At 36.3% G+C, this 23,480-nt stretch overlaps 1 protein-coding gene across 1 annotated transcript; it reads right to left on the bottom strand.

Annotated features, from left to right (window-relative positions):
• Positions 1 to 2,090: 2,090 nt before the first annotated feature.
• On the bottom strand, positions 2,091 to 18,111 carry axed (BTB/POZ domain-containing protein axundead). The gene is made up of 2 exons (XM_076122692.1): positions 17,671 to 18,111; positions 2,091 to 5,326 (listed from the first exon to the last, which is right to left on the bottom strand). The coding sequence occupies exon 2, from the start codon at positions 5,299 to 5,301 to the stop codon at positions 4,105 to 4,107; it is 1,197 nt and encodes a 398-aa protein (XP_075978807.1). The 5' UTR covers positions 5,302 to 5,326; positions 17,671 to 18,111; the 3' UTR covers positions 2,091 to 4,104.
• Positions 18,112 to 23,480: the final 5,369 nt, after the last annotated feature.

Here is a 23,480-nt window from a genome sequence, read left to right as displayed (position 1 = left end):
TGTGCAGAACCCTTCACGGATGATTGTGTCTACATTGTGCCCAAATCACAAATTTTACCGAAATACTGTCAAAAGACTAACACCGACTTTTGCACTTCATCAAAAATAAATTTATCTCGAAATAATGCAGTCCCAACCTGTTGGATCCTTTTTGTTCGCAAACACAAAGCGCTGAAAAAAAAACCTTTTCTGGGTTTTGTGTCCCATTGTAAGTTTTAAACTATACTGAATTATTGTTTTTAACCAAGTTTTTATATGGCATTTTCGAGTGGCTCATGAATAGAATGCCTTACAAAATGACCATTTCATTGTTTACTCAATTGAAAACGCCACATCGCTGTCTACATTTTTTTTTCATTGTAAGGATTTCTATTGAATATCGAATTTGAATTTCAAGCAAAGATTAAATTTAGGGCATATTGTTACAAATGTGGAGTAAATTCAGCGAAAACTTAACTAGACAGAAGGGCAAAGGGTAGCTAATTACATTATTATTGCATCATAATACTTCGTTGTTAAATAATAATAGGTAAACATAATACAACACATAAAACCGCTATTTTATGTTATTGAAATTACTATTCAGCTGCACGACTACTTTATATTAAATTCCCACGTGGAAAGAATCACCTGTTGGTTGTTTCGTCGTTGCTCTAAACTGAAGAAATCTACTCTGTGTGCCCTCTAGCGGGGAATCCACAAACTAGAACAATATATTCGAACCTCACTACGAAGGCCGACATACGGTAGCAAGTTTACAAACATAAGAACTAAACAGCACAACGCCAGATGGCATCTACATCGCTTAAACGGAATTGATACTTTTTGGATGTTAGCTTATGTTAGTTTTAGCCTCATTCATATAATTTAAATCTGTCAAATTATGACCTAACCAAAATAAAAATTATGGAAGTGTAAATACACAAAAATAGAATCATAAATAAAAACTGAAAGTATACCTCACATAAATATGTCAGAATTTTTCCACAAAAGTTGTTACACGTCGAGAAGTTCGGGTTACAAATACAGGACTCTATCCACAAACACGGGAGAGCGGAAAAAGCGGAATAGTAATGAATTCAGCACTTTCGACGCAAAGTTCAAAGAGCTTTCGAAAGCGATCACTGTGAGGATCGATAGTGAAGTTTCAGCAACACGTAAAGCGCGAGATTCGATTAACGAGAAGTTTGAAAGGATAGATACTAAGATTAATTCGATGCTAGAACTGAAAGATGCTGTCACAGCATTGAGAAAAGACTTGACGGCCGCGGGAGCCACGCTGATGGAGATAATGGATAAAGTAGAGAGAATAGAAACAATGTCTACTAATACTAGTTTTCAATCTCCAAGGCCGTCTTTTAGATCTCGTGAACCTATTGCAGAGGAGATAGACGAGCGTAATTCTATATTAACGCACGTAGAAGGCCCTCCGTAGAGTCGGTCGGTACGGTCTCTACTGAATAAGGACATTGAAATAAGATTGTGACTAAATATATTGTTCTACTGTATCATTTGTGTAACAGATAAAATGTAATGTAATAATACTGTCGTTTTTTATTTAGGTATAACGAAACGACAGACTTCCACAGAAAGGTTTGAAGACATCTTACTCAAGTTTAATACCCAAGTTTATAGGTAATGTTTATTAGTTTATTGATAGATCGGTTTTTATCATTCGTAAACAACAACAACAACAACAACAACTTGTAACAGTTCTTCCAAGTTGGTATTTTTGTATAAACAAATAGTCCAGGCTTACAGAGTTCAGTGAAAGACTGAAAGGTGAATCTCAATGGCGGAGTAAATTACCCAATCAGTGAAAGTAAGGTAAGTTTAAGTAACTGACAATAAGCACTACATCTTAAGGTCATAATATGTACTGATATCGGACTGCTTTGCAGATTTGATGACGAAGAGGGAAGCGAAATTCTATTAATCAACCTCCCGTTGATCATTCATATATTTATACAATCTAGGGATCGAACCTAGTAACAATTCCTTTTAATTTATGACCCGTCAGTCCTTCAGGTCACCTCCTGTTATCAGGTATTTTAGGGAAATGAAAAACTGTATATATTTAACATCATATATTTGTCTCGGGATGGGTTCATTGTATTCACAGCTCTAAGCTGAACACAACAAATTCATGATTACAATAAATTAATTTTACGTACATTTGCGAACAAATTTCTATTACAATCTCATTTTTATAGTGGCACTATTCGTGGTGTATTTGTACAAACATTTGTATTGTTTGGTCCAAGAAAGATTGAATTCTCAAATATACTTGTTAATGTTGGCCAAGAGGCACAAATATTTGATAAATTACACCTCGCAAAGTGCTACCGATATTAACCGTTTAAAACGCACGGACACATACATTGAATAAGTAATTTAATTACATAAAAAGCTTTTTATTTAATTTGCTAAACACGTAATGAATAATGAGAGTACCTCTCTATAAATTCAAGTATAATTGAAGACACGAAAAAACTTCTATTTTATTAGCCACATCCAATATGGCACAATTTAAATTTGATAATAATATAAGCTACGTAACATTAATTTACCAAGTAGATCGTTCTGCGAACGACTGTTTCAAACATATCCCTATACACATAAGTTAGGTGACGCTCTGAACAATCGACAAAATAAAGGTATGCAAATACACGTAATTCTTGCTGAAGAATTCGACTTAAGAATTTCAAATTAAATGCTTTATCTGTCGTCATCTTTGTTTTTGGAATTTCGTTATGTCATCATCATCATCTCAGCCGGGAATCGTCCACTGCTGGACAAAGGCCTCCCCCATCGAGCGCCAATAGGACCGGTCCTGGGCCACCCTCATCCATCGGACTCCGGCAACCCTTACCAGGTCGTCGGTATGTATATTATCCAAATTATTTATCACTATGTAGGTATAAGATTGAAAAAACTAGGTTTGCCGAGTTATTTAGAGTAAACCTCTACGTTTGTCGATTGTTTAACTCGTCACCCTGCGTAATCTTTGACATTTATGTACTTTGTATACGACTAGTGAATATTTAAGTAACTATTTCACTAACAACCAAATTCCCAATGGTCAGTAATAGAGCACAAACATCAAGAGTTTGACCAACGTAACCTTCAAAGCTACATATTTAAAGCTCTTAAGTTCCAGTGACGTGTGAGAATTTGGCAGTAAATTATAGTACAATTATACTAAACAATTCGTTTATTTAACTAAACAAAAATACTAATTTAATAACCAGGTTATCCGACGTTTTATGTTCAAGAGATCGTTGACATGATATTGCAATAATTAGGATTTTTCGTACCTAATAACAATCTGTTCCAGATAACCTGTTATTGTCTCTCAAACGATTATCAATAAATGCAACAAAATTTTATACAACAACTAATAGCAACGTGAAACGTAACTAAACAACGGCATTTTGTGCACCAATACATTTCACATAAACGTTCATAATAAATGCAAATTGTCAAACAATCTAATACATTATAATCACATAAATAAAAAATAATTATTTCATATAAGTATCACAAATATTCTACTACATTGATTCCTAAGACGCGGACTCTTTCAATTGGTTCTATCACTCTCTAACAAAGATTTCCTCTTGTCATAAGCAAATTAGCAAATTAACATTAATTATAAAATGAACACAGACTTAAAAATGGACAATATAAGTATCTAAACATTATTTTTTCAGCTGCAGAAATATTAAACTTAAACTAAGGAAGTCGCAAATACCGCGGTGCTAAAATACTAAGTAGGTAGGATGTATGTTTTATACGAATAGTTTTAATTTTGATTCGTAAAAAAATACAAAAGAAGGCATTCTTTCTTTCCTTACAATTCCACGTCTATCCAAATCATTAATTGTAATCGATAAAGACACAGATTTCAGTATAACATGTACTTAATTATTTTAGTTGTTCAAACATTTATGTTCACATTGAATTACAAGAAAGTTAGATAGACAGGAAAGAATGCTAGTTTTTTTTTTCATTTCAATACATAACAGTCAGTCAAAAGTCATTGAACATCAAAGTGTAGTATTCACACATTACCCTTTACACGTATGTAACGGGGGCACTTTCTCAGTCGAATAAACAGATGATAGCTCGTAAGATTCCCTCTCCGAAGCAAGCGCAGCATCCGCGCTTCTTGCGCTTCTCTTCTGGCGCGAAGCTGGGCTGCTTCGGGCGCTTAGGACGACGCGCACAGAGTTTGCTTGGCTGGGGGTCTTCGGCCGGTGGCTCGGAGCGTGGGCTTAAGTGTACGGGCAGAGCGGCCGGCTCGGTGGGACGGGGGCGAGCCCAGTGACGCAGCAGAGCCTCCTGCTCGGCGCCCACTGGCACTGGTGCGGACAGTTTGCGAGCGCGAGCCGTCACCAATGCGCGCTCCATTGGCTCCAATAGTTCCAGAGCTAAAGCGCGATCCAATTCTTCGCCCGAAAGCAACAAATAGCGCGGGCAATAGCCTAATGCACCGAGGGCCGCCCTCTTGTGGGCCGGAGTCAGCTCCCTCTTGGTACGTTTGCAAGCAGCTGTGCTCCATCGAGAGAGAGCCTCGGCTAAAACGAGCTCACTCGATACTCGCAAGGTATCACGCTTCACGATGAGAGCCAAGTCCTCATAAGTGAGCTCCTCGAGGCGTTCGTCAGTCAGAGCCGTATCCGCATTGTCGTCTAGCACCAAAAGCGCGTTGTGGGCTAAGGAATCGCACCAACGCGAGCACTGTGCCAAGGAGCGAGCGGCTGCGTCATCCGAGAGAGCGGGCAGCGGCGGAGCGGAGGCAGCGCCGGGGAGCCTCGCGCAAAGGAATCGTAAGTCGCGTAAGATCTCTAGTGCAACTCCAGCATCCAACATTTCATCGAGTCGCCGAGCGCAGCGCTCCGCGAGTGGTGGACACAGAAACTTATAAGCTGCGTCAAGAGCGCAGCGAGCGGTGCCCACTGAGTTAAGTTGGGTGGGTTCACAGTAATGATAACGGAGGAGCTGCTCGAATCCCCTGCGGTCGATGTAATCGACGACAATGACGTCAGTTTTGCAGGATAACAGCGCCGCGAACACGGGGCTGGTGGCGGCGAGCACTCGCCGATGTCCAGGGTAGCGCCAAGTATTATCGCCATTGATGCCGACCTCGAACACGATGTCGCTCTGCTTCTCATCGTCGTAGAGCCTCGCATGATCCTCTGCGTCGTGGCCGCCGTACTCTCCGCCCACTGCGCTCTCCCGCCCTGACTCAATCTCATCGTCGGAGTTGGTCCGCGCGGGATTCGTTACCACCGTCATGATTTCGCTCTTGCGATTGCACTACCTGAAAACAAAAAAAAACGTTCGTTAGTTACATTGTAATCGACTCAAATTGTAGGTCCTATTATCGATCGAGTTATGTGTACTTTTAGAATAAGACTGAATATAGATCATAATACACGTTGTGTTAGTTTTATTATATTCGCTTTAAGTCCTTCCTTGTGTTAGACGCTAACTAGCGCTAGTTAACGTGCTGTTAGCGTCGCTTATTATATCCTGTATGAACATATCGGTGCCATAAAGAATCGTTATTACTCAGTTTGTATTACGAATCATCCTACGTGTTAAATAAACGACCAAGGGCAGTTGTGGCTGGTTTTAACAAATACCTATACTACTGTATGCTAAGGGTAAACAAATTGGTTTTATTCGTAACTGTAAATTTGAACGGAATTAGCGTGTTTAATCTTTTGTAGCAGCTGTTTCAGCCACTCGTTCCTTTATTTAGGAGTCAGACATTATGACTCACGTTCTGTGTTAAGTTACAAATACTTTAGTAGACTTTAAATGCGTAGAGTTCTACATGATCCTCATAAATTACGTGTAACTATTTGACAGTATTTTTTTATGTGGAAGGTTCAACGTCCATGGCAGTAATAAATAGTGCATGGTTCAACGTGTTCCCAGTTTATTACAGCGACGTGGCATCGGCACAGTATCGTTGCACTTGCGGGTCATCTGTTCCGTGAAGGACCATGCCAACCAACGACTATCTAATCAACCCTTTTATATCCTTACATAACAATGTGTTCATATAACATGAGCTTTACCACGAGGGAAATTTCTTAAGCCATCTAACAAATCCTGCCGGACATGTACCCACGTAATAGAATTATGTAACGTCTGGAGCGGCGGAATACATACTTCCTTTCACTATCAGATTCTATAGAATTCACTTCATAATAGCGGAATAAGGAACGTATCGATTTTCTCTCGCCGGCATCAACATCTCTGGAGCTTTAAATTGAAAATACGTCGAACACATTTTGTACGACATTTTCCGGAACATGGCAAATGTAGAGCACAATATTTTTCATATTTAATATAATATTTCTTCAAAGTAAAGAAATACCAACTTACTGAAGTGCGCGACATATTATGGAACATTTACTGCAGTAGCAATGTGAGCTTTTAATAAAGTACTCGTATTACATGCACTAATTGGCTGTGCAGAGCGCTGATTCTCGGAATACAAACAAAGCTTTAATCCTGAAACTATTTGAAATTGCATTGGAGAGAGCCGAGAGTTATCTGCCAATTAGTTGCCGTGACACGTGCCGTATTAATTAGTACCGTTATTGGATTTTCCGAGTAAACATATCAAATTACGAGAGCTCTATTGAAACATTGAACAATTGATGTGCTAAAGAGAATTGTTACAGTAACAGGACGAGATCGCGTCCGTTTTGCGAAGCGTGCGTAAACGAGGCGTTATGCGTCACCTCGCGCATTCCCTAAAGCATAAACAAAAATACACATTGAAATGTTACTGAAGACGTTTACGCTTCTCGCAAATGCTTCGTAAATAAACACATCTGCGTATTATACACTTGTTTAAGAGTGTACAACAATGATCTATTTGAAATCACCGCAAACATCTAAGGGACTGACCCGTGACATCGTCTTCAGTTTTGTAGTATCTAAGTATTGAGTCACGCTCCTCTATTCAGTGAATTTTATTAGTTTGGCTGAATATTAATAACAACGCTACTATACTAACAACTAAGAATGTTATCTAGAGCTTTTACGGAGCTCACAAGCAGAACGTGTTCTATCTCACGCTACTTATCTATTGATTCAATGAGGTTTTCAGTTCAGATATCTGCGTCACACTCTTAATAGACTTTTCATAATACAACAATACAATAAATTGTACAAGCGATATACTTTACGATCATAATTACATGATAAACGATATTGATCTGTCACAATTCACATTTCACTCGGTATGAAATCAACTTTCATTTCAGTCACGTTTCATAACAAACGTTTTAAAAGGAAATGGTTTTCTGAAATTGTAACAATTAGATAAAAAGAACATTTTCGTTCTGAAAGTGTGTTTCCATCAAAAACATTTTCCGTAATCCACTTTCCTGTCGTTGCGCAAGCGAATTCCCGGACCGGCTTCCTACTCTGGTATATATAATGCAGTTAGTGTCGAAACAGTAGGGACATTTTACGATAGAGCAGGTTATTTGTGATGCCCTCGCTAACCTACTTACATTCGCATAGCTTTACGGCGCTGGGCTGAATCTGCCCTATATTTAGAGACAGTAATCCATTGGTGCAATATTACGAAACCACCATTTATGATACGCCGCTGTACAACTTATCATTTCATAGTCGGAATGTAATATTTTTGGCCGACTGGTTAAGAAAAAGTTAACCATAAACATTTTATTTGTTACCACAATTCGATTTACGTTTCATTGAGATGAAGAAATTTATTTGATAACACGAGCTTATCAGCTATTAAATTAATAGAGGTAACATCTTAAGAGAAGTCTTACATGAAATTTTATTTACTTTGATCTGAGTAAGAGACTTTCGTGATTACCATTTGAGTAAATATCTTCAATGAATCTTTATACTATTATAGTGTTATTTAGCACTAATTCGGCGGGAGCAAAACATAAATATTTCTTTTAATAACAAACCGTATTTCAAGGTTTACTTCACTTGAAATTTCTCGACAAATATCGTTATCAGTATGTTTACTTGTATTGGAAGACTTTGTACCAAGCTTGGAAAGTCTTGAAGGCGATACAAAGTTTCTTGAAAACTTGGAATCCTCTTATTACGTCGTAATATTCTAGAAGCGAAATATATTACGAACAAACAAGGTCTTTTAACATGAGATAAAAGTACACAAGCTTCTTATCGAGAAAATATTGTTACAATATTGAAACGGAACTAGAGAGAAATTGTTTTTTAAAATAAAACGTAGGAGATACTTGTTCTTAGAAAACTAAAGAAGCATAAACGGAACTTGAAGAGATAGTTATTGTTTTCTTTTCATGAGAAAATCTCTTACCCTTGTATGTTGTAGTATATCATATATGCTATTGGAATTAATCCATTCTTCGTGGTTGTAAATACATTTTGTAAACTTAAGATCGTTTGTTAATTACTCAACAACAATTTGTTACATATTTTTAATTTATATTAAAAGAAAATGTTTGTCACGGTCCGGCAGCGCCCTCAGTACCGGCGATGCGTGGATCCTATAAATTGCTCAACATATAACTTAGTGCCGTAAACCTAATGAGCGCTAGTGAGTGGAGGCCTTGTTTCGCACTCAAGGCTCTGTAAACCATCTTATTAATTAACTCATCGACAGGTACCATCGAGATAAAAAATAGTATTAAATTTGAGTTGCAATTATAACTAGGACCACGATATTTTATTTTGGAAAAACAGAAATAGCCAAAACGTCCTACATTTGCCACAATTAAGGGTTATTAAAATGTTTGGGGAATGTAAAAGTAGAGAATTTTAAAGCCGAAGCTATGCAAACATTGCAACATTTGAGTGCATCGTTGTGTTTAAATCGCATAATGTTTGTATTCAGAGACATCGCAGATTGGAGGAGTCTCTGAAATAGAACGGGCAGCGGCTGTGACATGCGGAAATGGATGTGCAGTGAATCGACGCAGCGCGCCGCCGCGCCGTGTTGTGCCGCGCATCGCCCAATATGCAGAATTAACAACATGTCTCCTCATTTTCAATACGAAACATTATTTCTCGAGCTTGGATTTTTATTGATTGCATTTGGCATGAGTATTATAAGCGAACTGTGCTTTTTTGACAAATTATCGCGAACAGACAGTTTCGGACGAGCTTGCAAATTGTTAAATTAGTTTTACAATAGTTTTACTGGTATTTTGCTATCACAAATTTTGCGTTTTGAGTTTTCTTTTATCACTTTTTATGATATTGCTAAACAAAGTTGCAAAACATAATTCAGCACTTTCGCGTTCGCTGTGAAGTGCTCAGACATAACTTGAATCTCTTGAGAGGATTTCACTTAAAATGTATGTAATGTACTCTCTGAACTTTATATTATGGACCCGACACGAGATAGCTGCTTTAATAATCTAGAAGATGGGATTTACTTCAAAAGTTTAGGAGGCAGATAGGGACGCTAACCTCGTTGCCTCGAAAGACAACATTCGGTTCTTACCTCTAGGTCTATTTACTTTTCTAATTTTTACGACTTATAAATTGGCCTACTCACATAACTGTTAATGTTAACATCTACATATAAGTTAAATAGTACAGTTAAAATAATATTTACACAATTCGCACAACAAAACATTACAAATAACATTATTTTCAGAATAGTTCAATGTTATTTGTTCAAACCGTTGTAGGTTTCGTAATACCGCCTTTTTACGGAGTTTGACATTGAAATTATAGATGAGACCTGCCAACAGAACGTCGGTAGTGCTAAGTAATCTATTGTACTGACCTAATGCGACATAGAAATAAGAAGAATACATAAAAATTACAATGAACGGACACTATGTGATGTATATTTATATTTCTCGTTTTCGTTGTTCTAATTCACTGTATTATCCTGAACATAAGACGTTTGTTTTCCGCTTTCAGAACGAAACCTCGACAAGAATTTAGTTAGGTACCACATTCGTATTATTTCTTAATAAACGTACGTAAGACCTCCTTATAAGACTATTATGTGTAGGGACTTTGTTAATTATGATGTATTTTAATAATATTATGTTTAAGGCTTATCAGACGCAAGCGTGGTTGACCACTTTCAGTATAAATGAGTGATACAATTTGTTTTTCTTACCACAAAGCCATTTATGAAGTAACTGTCGTAACAAACAACGTCAATATTTTTTTTTAGTTCTACCGCGAATCAAGTTGAACAATATTTTTGTAAATAACTAACAAATAATGTCATTGCATCGCAATTCTTTTGGATTTACATTTACCGTGTGTGTTAAACGATCGCTATATATAAGGTCGGGGAAAAAGTCTTTTCGCATTATATTATGTATGAATTTGTAATAAAATCTTTACTCTACACAAAAAAGCTCAATATTTGGGTACCTCACGAGCTCACTGAAAGAAACCTAATGAACCGTGTACTCATTTGTGATTCTTGACATGCTGATTCATACTATAATGCGAAAAGACTTATTCCCCGACCTAATAATATATCGTACGCGTCTGCTTCGAAGTCCGGAAAGTGTAATGAGAATTAAAATTTGATGCAGTTATTTCAGCGTCGCTAGTTAATAATGTACCAATATAAATATGTTATGGATTGTTTACGGTGTGCATTTGGTCCGGGAGCTGCGCCACGCGCCCTGGGCGACCCGGCCCCGGCATACGCGCACCCGTCCTACTTTCAATCAACTGGGTCAAGAGTACACCGCCTCACTGAAAACTCCAGCACACCAATATTTGGCACCAGTTACATATGATTTTTAGGTGATAAATTAGTTTTTCTTGGGAAAGTATTTTAGTTTTCGTAAAGTTGGCGCAGTAAAGCTGGCAACCTTATCTTGTATGGATATAATGACTGTTCAGTTTGAAAATATGGCACATTTTAAATTCTATAAGCAGAACTTTGCTACATAATTAATCGTATAAAATAAACTTCTGCAAAACCTACAAAAACAAGAACTCTACATACATTTTACACCGAGGGAAATATAATTCGGTGTAATGAAACATGAAAATATAAACCCGCTTTTAATCCCGAGCAACTCGTAAAAGACAATTGAAGCAAAAAGGCTTTATACAGAGTGTAGCGTCTAGTTTGTAGAGTAACTACCGTCAATATTTAACGAAGTATAACAACGCGAGAATATCTTACAACAAAGCTTTCTTGGTTCACTTGGTGCCCCGGGGACCCTTTCGTACACACTGAATAATAAAGATTTACGTGATGTACGTTTTGAACGATGCAGAAACATTACCGTTGACCATATTTAGAAAACAAACCTTGTCCTCTCAAACTAACGAGCTCTCATAAACCGAACATAAAATACATGAGTTTTTAATTTACTTACAATTTTTAGAAGGATGTGTCATTTTGTTAGTCATTTCTTTGTTTATAACTTTGAGGCTCGAATTCGTTTATATTCGTATCATGAACGATTCGTAACTCCAATTTATAGCCAGTTTCCACCATAGCTAGATCTACTTGGGTGTAAAAATGGTAATAAAACTAGAAGGTCAATATTCTGAAGTAAGTATAGTGATACATATCTGCTGTGAGCAGAATTAATTCACGTGCTACGTATAAACATTACATGAATCATAGTAACTTACGACCAGTAGGTACTAAGGTACTCGCTACTAGGTAGATAGATACGTGTGAACTTCAATAATTTGTTTCAATATCAACTGCCTAATAAAGCAACGTGCTAAATGATACGGACTTCCGAATAATCACGAGAGTTCCTAAACAAATAAACAACATTCCCATTCGTATAATAATTTGATACATAAAGCTATTATTTGTGTTAACTTCAAAGCTTTTCCAGTACAAAAGATAAATAACCACGAGATAAGTAGAGCACGTTTGATGTCATTTCAATCAATTCGCGACGGAAGTCCTTGTTTATGTTGTAAATGAAGGTAAAATTCAGAACAAAGTTATATGAGTACTTTAGAATTTAATATTCACTGACTTTATACAGCGTGATTGCCATCTAATATAGCTATACCTACTCGTAAATATAATGTATTATTCAGTCCCGTTTTCTTTGAAAACTTGAAGGGTATTTAGTACAACTGATTAATGTGCGACAAATAAATACTTAGGTTTTACCTCTTTTTTTATTTGCTTAAGATTACTGAGCTTTCATTTACTTAAGATAATTTTGTTGACTGAATTAATGGTATAGGCAAATATCGTGAATTCTGATAAATGTAAGTGATAAATAAAGATCAAATATTGAATTGAAAATAAGTTAATCGTACTTCACGTTCAATATAAGTATTTGACTTGTAATTACGAAGTTTGATTACTATTTCCTTGACTTTTAAAATATTTTTGCCAGGTCACGCTATGTGCTCAACGTTGTAACTTTTGCGATTTTTGTTTATTTGTATTATCCATAACTTACTATGCACACATTTGTAGACTTTTGTGATTTTCAGTAGATGAGTGCTGCTACTTTTATATTATAAAGAACATATTTCAACACCAATATTTTTTCTTTTTACAAGTTTCTTGAACTTAGTTTTTCTAAGCTCGTCGTTTTTCCTATACAATTTATATAACTGTATATCCTTTCATCACAGTAAAGGAACAAGCTCTAAATTGCCTACAAACTAAAACGTAATGAAAGATCAGCAGTATATGTTTGTATAACATTATAATATAACGAGATGTAGACCGCCGCCATTTCCATTTTGCATAATTTAGAAAAGTAATAAGCCGGGGTACTCACTCAATTGGTTTAACAGGACGCTCCGAACGTTACGGTAAGCCATCAGTCAATATACTGCCGGGATTAAGGACCAACAGGGACTTATAAACCAATATATTAATCATCTATACTCAAGGGAAACTTTAATGGAGAGAATCTTATGGCCGTCTAAAGTTTCCATAAGACGATTCCATAAATTCGTGTAAAATGACGTAGGAACACAGACAAAGTACAGTCATACTTGTATGTATTTAGAATATTCATTGGTTAGACGCTTAGACGGTTAATTGCGTCGCGGAAAATTAAATAATTTAAACATATTTTATTGCATGAATAATAGTCGTTATACTGAATGGCTAATTTTCGTATTGACCGATGATGCGGAAAAGGTTTCCATTATCCTCAAAAAGTCTGAAAATGGTTATGCGTAACGAAAATGTTCTTTAATAGCCTTTCAGGCTGTCACCCGTTGTCCTTCATTGTCCCTCGAGATAGACCCTCGTCAGAAGGGTTATTAATAAATAAACATTGGCCATTTTACCGACCATAACAACGTAAAATTGAATGAAGTGCCTCAATAAAGTTATGCGTGGAATATGTAAATCGCTGCATTTACATTAAATCGTCATGTTATACTTATTAGGAAATCAATTGCGATCGTTTATTTAACTATTAATATACTATAACTACCTATATTTTATGAACTATACACACAAACATACATATAATATACCGCTTTTCTTCCATGGGTGTAGGTAGAGACCGAAGAACGAATTAACTAAACTTAAACAATAAATAACCTGGGCATAAAGTTCATTCTTTTTCTAAACATTTGTTTTGTAATTATATTCTCCATTCCCATTAAGTTTAATTAACGTGTATCGACTGTATCGTCTATATGTTTCCTTAATATTTGACTCACTTTTGTTCCCAGTATGCACTCGTATTATATTTTTCCAAATTAGTTATGTCTACTAACTTACTCATGTTGTACCTATTATTATTTATTATTGTCGTTGTGTCATAATAAGCAAACCGCAGAAAATGTGTTCAATATTTTATTAATGTCGACCTTATTATTGCATTCTGTTATCCTTCTTTTTTCCGTCAAACGTGTGACACATTTTGCATTACAATTTATTTTAAAACATTTTAAACTTAATGATTAGGTACATAATACGATTTTAAATCTTTATTATCATATCTAAGCTGATTCTCTTTCAAAACCTTGCATAATCATGACATAATATATGTAGAGTCCACCTCTCATCTGCAACTTCGTCCGCATGGACTATGGTTAAATGGCCCATGTTATATTTTACACAAACCCATGAGCAAGAGCTTGTATAACTATAGCCTTCCTGTTATTCTGATACATAAGCTACAAGTATGCCAAGTATCGTTCTTTGTATAATAGTTTTTGAATCAAGTAAAAACATACATACATCCATCTTCATAGAAGAGAGATCTTTTTGGCACAATTAGATTAATATCCACTTCATCATACAATTTTATGCTTTTATATCATAGTGAATACATATACGTCCTTAGTATACATTAACAATTTGCCCGAAAAGGCTTTATTTATCCGAATTACCGGCTGTAATGTATTGGATTCAACGATTCAGAGTTCGTGACTGTCTGACTGATACTGTTACTGTTTCCAATGGGATGACGGGATTACGTATTTCAGGTCAGCCGGTCGATAGCCACCTGTAGGTCACCCCCGAATATACGTGCCATAGATAAACCTAGACGAATAAATCTGTTCAATTTATTGATTTTAACTTTGTGACTCTCGTTTTAGGTCACCTAATTCAGCTTTTATTTAGCTGTTCATTAGCTGCATCTGAACACCAATGAAGTTGCTCGTGTCATTAATTAACTTTTTGAAACTTTTATTTTGAAATACAGTAAGCTAAAGCTCGATAACAAATGATGTACTTGTTCTTTTATAATAGTCTCCATTTTATATGTCGTTTTCATTATATCGTTACTAAAACATCGATGTTCTACAATTTTTTTAAGAATTGACTAACGTTCTTACTTAAAAAAAATTTTTTCGCATAGACAAGGATATCAATCTCAAAAATCTAATATTAGGATATTCGAAATATATTGCTGTAGTTTACTTTCATACCAAAAGGATCGTAACAATTAGTAAAATTATTTGATTTTGGACGCATGTCAGGTTGCTCTACCAATTCAACAAGTACAATAGTAGCTGATTGATGAGACGACGAGAGAAGAATGGAGTCAAGGTCTCTACACACAAACCAAATCGAGACAGATATGGTACACCGATGGCTCCAAAATGCAGAACGGCACAGGAGCAGGCGTCCACTCGGAGGACTGCAGCATAAGTACTAGCCTAGGCAGATATGCTTCAGTCTTCCAAGCAGAAGTACACGCAATCATCGAATGCACCCAAGAGATTATAAAACGAGATACAAAAAATCGCGACATTTATATACTCAGCGACAGTCAAGCAGCTATTAAAGCTCTTTGCTGTTCTAAGGTCAATTCGGGACTTGTACTGAATTGCATAAAGAACCTGAACAAGGTAGGTCGTACAAACAACGTTAGGCTAGTTTGGGTACCAGGCCACGCGGGCATAGATGGGAATGAGAAAGCTGATGAACTTGCACGGAAAGGATCAGAATCACTCCCAATAGGTCCAGAACCAATAATTGGACTACCTGATGCGACGGTCAAACTGGCAATAACCAACTTCACCAGGGACCAGCATCTGAAAGAATGGAAAGCCATATCTGGACTAACCCATTCGAAACTGTTCATAAATAACGTCAACAAAAGCTGGAGTAATAACCTAATAAACCTCAGCAAAGACAGCATCAAGAAAATACTTGGTGCTTTCACAGGACACTACGGCACGAACTACATGTTAAACAAAATAGGAGCCATAGATGACCCCAAATGCAGGCACTGCAATGAAGAAGCAGAAACCATGAAACACATACTGTGCGAGTGTGATGCTTTAGGAAGGAAAAGAATGGATCTTCTAGGATGCGGTTACCCTAAACCAGAAGACTACAGGCTGCTTCCGGTGGGGTGCATAGCAAAACTGATAAGTTTTGCCCTGCCCCCCAACGTCTAGAGTAGCAAAGGAGGGGGTGACACAAAGGATCAGGAATGGTCGAAGTGTCAGCCAGGCATTAACTGGCACCCCCACCCCTAAGATAAGATAAGATAAGCTGATTGATTGCCAGTAACATCTATTTTATGACTGAGCCACGCGCCAGGATACCAATCAGTAGCAGTAATCGGAATTATATCAGTAGCTTATCTTGTAAATTCACTAACCACTAGGTTGTTTATGCGCTGAATACGTTTTGAATTTGATTTCGGACGCAGTGCGCAAGCTCTTGAACAAATAGCTAGTACTACGACTACTTCGGACTAATATAGCTTATATTAGATTTGGATGCAGACAGAGCGCAGACGCTTACTATCGATAGTGTAAATGTGACGATAAAACCCTCATAGAACTTACGCAAGGAACTAGGTAGGTAAGGTTTATCCACTAACAATACGATAAGAAGAAGAAGACTGTAAATTCCATAGATAATTGCAGGTATAGTGCCTTTACAGCCTGCTGTTGCCTTCTAAATGTAACTTCTACTGGTCGCAAAAGATTAGTCGCTCCAAAGTTTTGAGTTTTCTTCTTCTGTCGTGTTAGCTCACTATGATGTTACCGAAACAATTGTCGTCCAGAACTTGGCAACCTCAACTGCTATATCCGTCGCCAAGTTAGGGACCTCAGTTGTGCAGGACATAGAGGGCATTGGAATGTTCGGTATATTCCCAGTCGTCCCCTCTAACACTGTCCCCCGACAACTGGGAATTTTATTCCTACTTGTCATACCTTTATTATACGTATACTTATAGCTACTGGTTTTCACGAAAAGATGCAATATTTTCTTATTCATACTCTCATTGCGTCCACGTGTCATTGTAGTTCTTAGAACGAGTGAATGAACGTCGATACCCGGTGTATCACTCAAATGATACACACATTGGATATGTGCCAATAAATGTGATCATTGAAAAATATGAATAATCTCCACGATGTTAGTAATTCTGAGTAAATGAATGCTCTGATACTTTGTTATACCGCCAGCAAAGTTAATATTTGTTTATTTATAGAGTATTGCGAAGAAGGCACCGCACCAGAGATAGTGGTTTAAGTACTTAGTCATATCATTACGCTTCCGATGCTCTCAAAAACGAAAATTAATACAAAGGTGCTTTTCAACTGTGTCTGTGTTATCAGTTTGCTGATATACTTATAGAAATAATGTTACAGAAATATATGACGAGGTAATTGATTATGATGAGTAACTCTGGAAGCACTTAGATAAGGCTTTCCCGAAATGGCTATTTTATCGGAAGCTATAAAATCTACCTATATCATTTCATATTTGATTAAGATAATTATTAATTTCAAATAAATTGTAATAATGATTTATATTGCATAGTTTTCCGTATATTCAACAGTCAATATCTTAAATTGAAAATTATTTGTATTTTACTATTTACTTTCCCAAATGACGCAAATTAGTATAATACACCAGATAAGTTAAACACCAGAGAAAAGGTTTCTTAAATCTAAGCTTCAACAAGTGTTACCTTCCATTGATTAATTTAAGTAGCGTGATACCAAATAAATACAAGAATTCTTTGCAAATCTGTGTGTACATAGGTGTTCCTACTACCTACACTTACACAGACCAAGTATTTTAATCACAGAAATGATACATATTGACTAAAGTAATGTAACTAATTACTGCCATTTAACATTCTAATTTCGCCACGGATGAAAACAAAATAAAAATGAAAGTCATTTCAGCAGACAGACAGTGTAAGAAACAAAGCAAATAAAGCTTACAGCACAACAAAACATTTATATTACCTGTTGTGATGTGCACCGATCTGTCAACAGAACTCGAAATATTCACATTTCAGCCGACTGCCACGAGCCCAGGTGAAAACTATGATGATCCCGGCACGCTAGTTCAATACTGCACTTCACCGAATACTATGAAACAGTATCTTTGATGCAATTAAAATATTGAGTTGTCGGCACTAGGGAAACGTCCTGTTGTGTGTATGGTAGATATTGTATTGAGAGGCAGGGTGCCCGGGGCGCGTCGGCGCGCGCCGCCCGCCCTGCGCGACCTCGCCCGGAAAAACACAACGTTGAGCGTACAGCGTTCAGCGGAGCGGGCGCGGATTGCAGGCGAGCGCGCGTTCTCGCATGCTAATATTAGCGGCGGATTTTCGCGCACAGCGGTGAGGAGGCGCGCTCACGCCGAACCTTCGATGATAAGTGGTCGTTGGCCGGCTCCGCGGCAAGCGAGCAGCGGCGAAGGTGACCAGAGCGACCAGGCCAGCGCGCATGCGCCGCGCACACACCACAACAAACAGTAGCCACACAAACTTTCATAGCAACTAAGGAATTATTGACTAAACGCGTATAAAGCTCGACATAAGCTTTTATAGAGCCATCATTGGAATTCACCTGAAGTTTCCTCCCACGTCTTACCTGTTAATACCTTATTGGAAACGATTTTGAGCTTAATTTATGATGTTTATAACTTTGTCATTAATATATATCCCATTAAATTATCGGGCTCGAAATTTAAATATGTATCTATGGGTAGGCAGTAAATTAAAGTATAATCTGAGCTAATGTATCTTGTTATATTTTGTTTTAAAGACCATAACAGATTTTATTAATATGATCACCTACGTTAGTCTTTTTCTTGCTTAAACTAAATATCTTCAGGATTGATACCAAGTCCTAGACATAGATACATAGGAGGAGAAGCGTTGTTGCAAGACAACATAATTGAAAAGAACAGTCATATTATACTCTATTCTATATTTCCTTATCCCGGTGGGAACAAGACATGACATTATTTACTTACGATGCGAACACATCTTGCGAGCTTTTTACTTTGCAATTTCCTATATCTCAACCAAATCAGAGGCGAACTTAACAAATCTGATAAAAGAAAATAAATATTGCATTTACCTCTCGTGGTTACGTTTGTAGGTAATTCAATATATTGTTTAAGAAGATAAAAAGTTATGTTTAGTTTCAAAAACATGGCCTACATAGAACCAATTAAATTTTGTAAAAAACAACACTCTTACAAACGTCTAGTAATACGTATGAAGAAATGGCAGTATAATGAAACAAGAGATTTGCCCTTTCATGATTGTATTTTTGCTGTAGGACATGTTTTTGGGCAGTGTAAAGTTTTCTTTATGTAGAAAATGAGAGAACTGGGAATCTTTTCTTCGAACGGTTGTTACTTTTTAAAGTAAAAAGTAAGCCGTGTTTTTTATGTTTCGATTTGGCAATTTAACACGAAATCCTAGAATCACGCAAATTTGTACACATAGTAATAATCGTAAACCTAAAATGTTAATGAATGTTGTACAAAATTTAACCTTGGTTGCATCATTTTAGTTTATTCTAAGAACGGTATCAATGGTTTCTTTGTAGAAAGTAAAGGGACCCAATAGAAATATGGTTCGTTATATGAGTATTATGATCAATGGAAGTCGTTGTAGATTGCCGTGGTTTCGTATCACCTAGAATAAAGGCGCTTTTATACAATTACTACGTGTACGAGTGAATCATACTTTAATTGGGATAAAACAAAGGTTTTTAGGCCGCCATCTAAGTTGGCAGGACTTAACAAACTTGATGGAATTATTACTTTAAAAATATATACCAGTCATAATCAACTTTCAAATTGCAATTAAATTAAAGTTATGAAAAATCCATCTTCTTTACCTCGTACTAGCGGTAAAAGAACTCCTAGCAGAATATGCCTGAAAACATTTTCATGAATTAGTCTCAAGTACGTCTTCTACTAATGGAATCTACCACTCACGGTATCAAAGCTAAGCCGGTAAGCAAACTATCTGTATACGCCCTAAGGTCACAGCGAGTACGGCGAGGAACGCGTGCGCGGGAATGACTCACGCGCAATTTTAAATTATAACAATAACACTGTAGTACGTTAACATTGTACGCCCGAGGTTTTAATCTTAAAGCTTATTACAATACATTATTTACACTACATTATATTCTTATTCAATTGATACGTTATAATTGACTGCTAAACAATTCCGGTTGCCATTTGTCTGTCAAAGGTTCTTCCGGTAAACACTATGATAGGGTATTATTATGTTATTAAAAGTAATTTTAGTCAGAAGTAGATTTATAACTTGCAACGAGTTAATAATAAAATATAGACACTTAGTGATTTTATTATTTTCCTTGAGTGTTAATAGTTTTGAATTCAAGTTCAAACAACGTTTACGTGCGAGCGGCAATAGAAACACTAATAAAAACGGAAAATAACTGCATTAAGTACATATAATTATGTGACATCATTTGCAATAATTATTCCGATTTGTCTTTGTTGAAATAATTAAGAATTTTCGGATATGAGTAATATTGCTTATAAATAGATAGTGATTAGACGGTCAAATACATATGTAGTTAGTCATTCAGCTGTGAGATGATTGTGAGTGTAGGGACTATGAAGAACTTTGTTACAATAAACTCGTAATGACTAATATCAAATTTTACGAGGGGATTACCGCGATCAAATATTTTTGGCTTGATTTGATTCATGTTGCGTTACTGAAAGCAAGAACCGTGCTTGCATAGAAATAATGTAGAGCCTGAAAAGCCAACTTAACGACAAGAAGAATTTCCTATATTTTTTGTTATAAATAGCCTATTGTGCTTTTAATTATATTTACAGTGAATCAATTTATTTTGGGATCCCAAACATAAAATATTAATTGCTAAAGTTCACATACAATATCACTAGCAGGTTTGCAATATTTTTTTAAACTATGTGAAAATAAAACATTTAATTTTATCTCCTTTTAAGCGCCGAATGTACGGGGTCACCTTTATAAAAAGTTTTCTTAGTACGAGTAAATTATGTTTTCAGTGCATTAAACCGCTAAAGACCGCGAAAGGTATTAGAGATATAGGTAGTGTACATTATATTTGTTACGAAAACCTTTACCGTATGTGTGCTATACAAATAGGTGACTACTTCTACTACACCCATAGTAGTATCCAGGTAGTTACAACTAATACTGCTAGTTAATCTATGGGGGCAGACCGTTTCATTCAAATACTTGATATTATTATGTACACAGTTTTATCTAATCGAGAGCCCACCTACTACCGCTGTGTAATTACCACGACGTCCATTGCAAACAGTTCTTGTTTAATCCTTATTAACCGTAAGCACGTACAGTCATCGCCAACAGTTGATGAAATCATCAAGAGTTTTGCTGAAATGTACGGTAAACTGGTAGTTTAGTAGTAAATATTCGTAAAACGACAATCTATACTAATCTATACTAATATTATAAAGCTGAAGAGTTTGTTTGTTTGAACGCGCTAATCTCAGGAACTACTGGTCCGATTTGAAAAATTCTTTCAGTGTTAGATAGTCCATTTATTGAGGAAGGCTATAGGCTATATAACACCACGCTACGACCTATAGGAACGGAGTAGCAATAAAAAATGTTACAAAAACAGGGAAAATTTTGACCCATTCTCTCTTATGTGACGCAAGCGAAGTTGCGCGGGTCAGCTAGTAAATAAATAAATATTGTTAGACAACTCAAACACGGTCATTTGATTCCAAACTAAGCAGAGCTTGTACCTACTATGGTAACCAACTAATAAACATACTTATATACTTACTTTTAAATATATGTATACTTATACAGATAAATTGATAACGAACTAACCAGTAACCACCACACTTAACTCATATGAGACACTACATTCGGGTACACCACGTTTACCTACTGTCTTTTGATAAGACATAAAGTAGTCTTACAGACTACCCTTGTAGATTTATTTATTCTGTGTCGACACTGTGTATGAATGTGAATGAAGCAAAGAAAGTTCGTAAGGATCAGACGTATCAAGTGGCGTTCTCTGGTCTCTGTCTGAGAGAAGGCGTGATTTTGTTTTAGTTTTTGTATATGTAGGTATGTAGATTTTTGTATTATTTTTACATACAATTTTTTTTACAAATTTTGTCGGTGACTGTACTGTATTACCTAACTTTTTTTTTTTTTTTTTTTTTTTTTTTTTTTAAAAAGACAACTCCCGCACTAAGAATTGCTCTTGTGTCGCGGGGACTTTTACAAACATACAAACAACGGACACAAAGCACAACCAGACCCGAAACAATTATTTGTGGAACGCACAAATAATTGTCCCGTGTGGGAATCGAACCCACGACCTCCCGTTGCAGTGGTATCGGCGTGGCGACCTAAACCACTGCGCCACGGTGCGGAGGCAGTAACTGAGTAAGTACTGAAATAGGTCATGGGCTAGTCCTCTTGTTTTCCATCATTTTAGCGAATTCTTCGTTATCTATGTTTGGTTAAACCGCTAAGTAACAGTATTATTAGAACACGTAGTCTCAAGTTCAGATTTCATCTCGGGTTCAACAGTCAGGCTGTTATAATCATAAATCCTAAGAAAAATAAAGCCTGGTCGAAGTAGCTTGATGGACTCGGTTTATTTTCAATATTATTAGCCATGGTTGTAAATTTCAATAGAGAATTAATTAACCTGCGTATTAAGCTAAGCCGTTATAATCTAATTAATATCTACATTGACTAGCTTTAATTAAACGAAAGGATACCGGCCTATCGTCAATCTAGCAGTTCTGCCACGAATTTATATCAGGCGACATGATGTTCTGTTCGTGTACTAAATACTTAGTAATTGTACTGTACATTCACTCATAAGAGAAATCTCAACAATACCTGTGATAATGCTACTCGTATAAAACGATTACTAAGAAAATTATTCTTTAATAATCAGGGGATTTCACTGAATAGTAAGTGCATACACATGATCTAAGCACTCATGAAACAAGTGTTCCTGAAGGTTGTTTAAACCAACACCATCAAAACTAAATTAGGTACCTAAAATATAATCTATTTAAGTGTATATGTACGTAGTCTAATGGTTTTATCTTTTTCAAGAACATTGTCATTAGGCATAAGGAGAGGCATACTTATTATAATTACATTTTCTTATTAATTGCTATCATTACTTAAATCTTTACCTTAACCAGTAAGCTAGGTATTTTCCGAGAAACTCCTTAGGTGAACCTTCGTAGTAAGTCTACCAATCCCGCACCCTGTTTTCAATTTCGGTATTAGCGGAGTAGCAATTTTTAATCCCGCGGAATCCCGGTATTTTCAGGATCAAGCATGTGTAATATTTTATTTTTAACGGCCTACAAAAATAACATCAATCGAATTGTATCATTTTATGTCACCATATTGTACACACAAGACAGTGTCGTCTACCAAACAGTGTCGTCTAAGAATGTTTTTAGAGACAATGTATTTGGCAGCAGAATATCGATACCTATATCAATATTAACTGTAAAACTATGCGGGGTCCCGCAATACTGTGATCTCAGTATACCGAGATTGAAAGCCCCACTACATGGGTAGATGTGTTCCGATGTCAGGCATTCTTTTTTCGTTGAGCTACCATTGAGAATATCTTCAGTATATCACTTATTGAAGGAGTAAAACCCGCGTAATACGCAGAATAAAGCTTTAAAATTTAAAATCACTAAAAGAGTCTAAAAAAGATAAATCATTTTATTTATATTTTTAGGCTGGCAATCTGTA

The sequence above is a fragment of the Anticarsia gemmatalis genome, chromosome 14 (genome assembly GCF_050436995.1).
Source record: "Anticarsia gemmatalis isolate Benzon Research Colony breed Stoneville strain chromosome 14, ilAntGemm2 primary, whole genome shotgun sequence".
Classification (NCBI taxonomy): domain Eukaryota; kingdom Metazoa; phylum Arthropoda; class Insecta; order Lepidoptera; family Erebidae; genus Anticarsia; species Anticarsia gemmatalis.
This window is presented reverse-complemented; position numbering and strand designations above follow the sequence as displayed.

Bases quoted from the DNA above. Each gene is read 5' to 3' on its own strand.
- axed (XM_076122692.1), bottom strand. From the start codon at position 5,301: ATGACGGTGGTAACGAATCCCGCGCGGACCAACTCCGACGATGAGATT.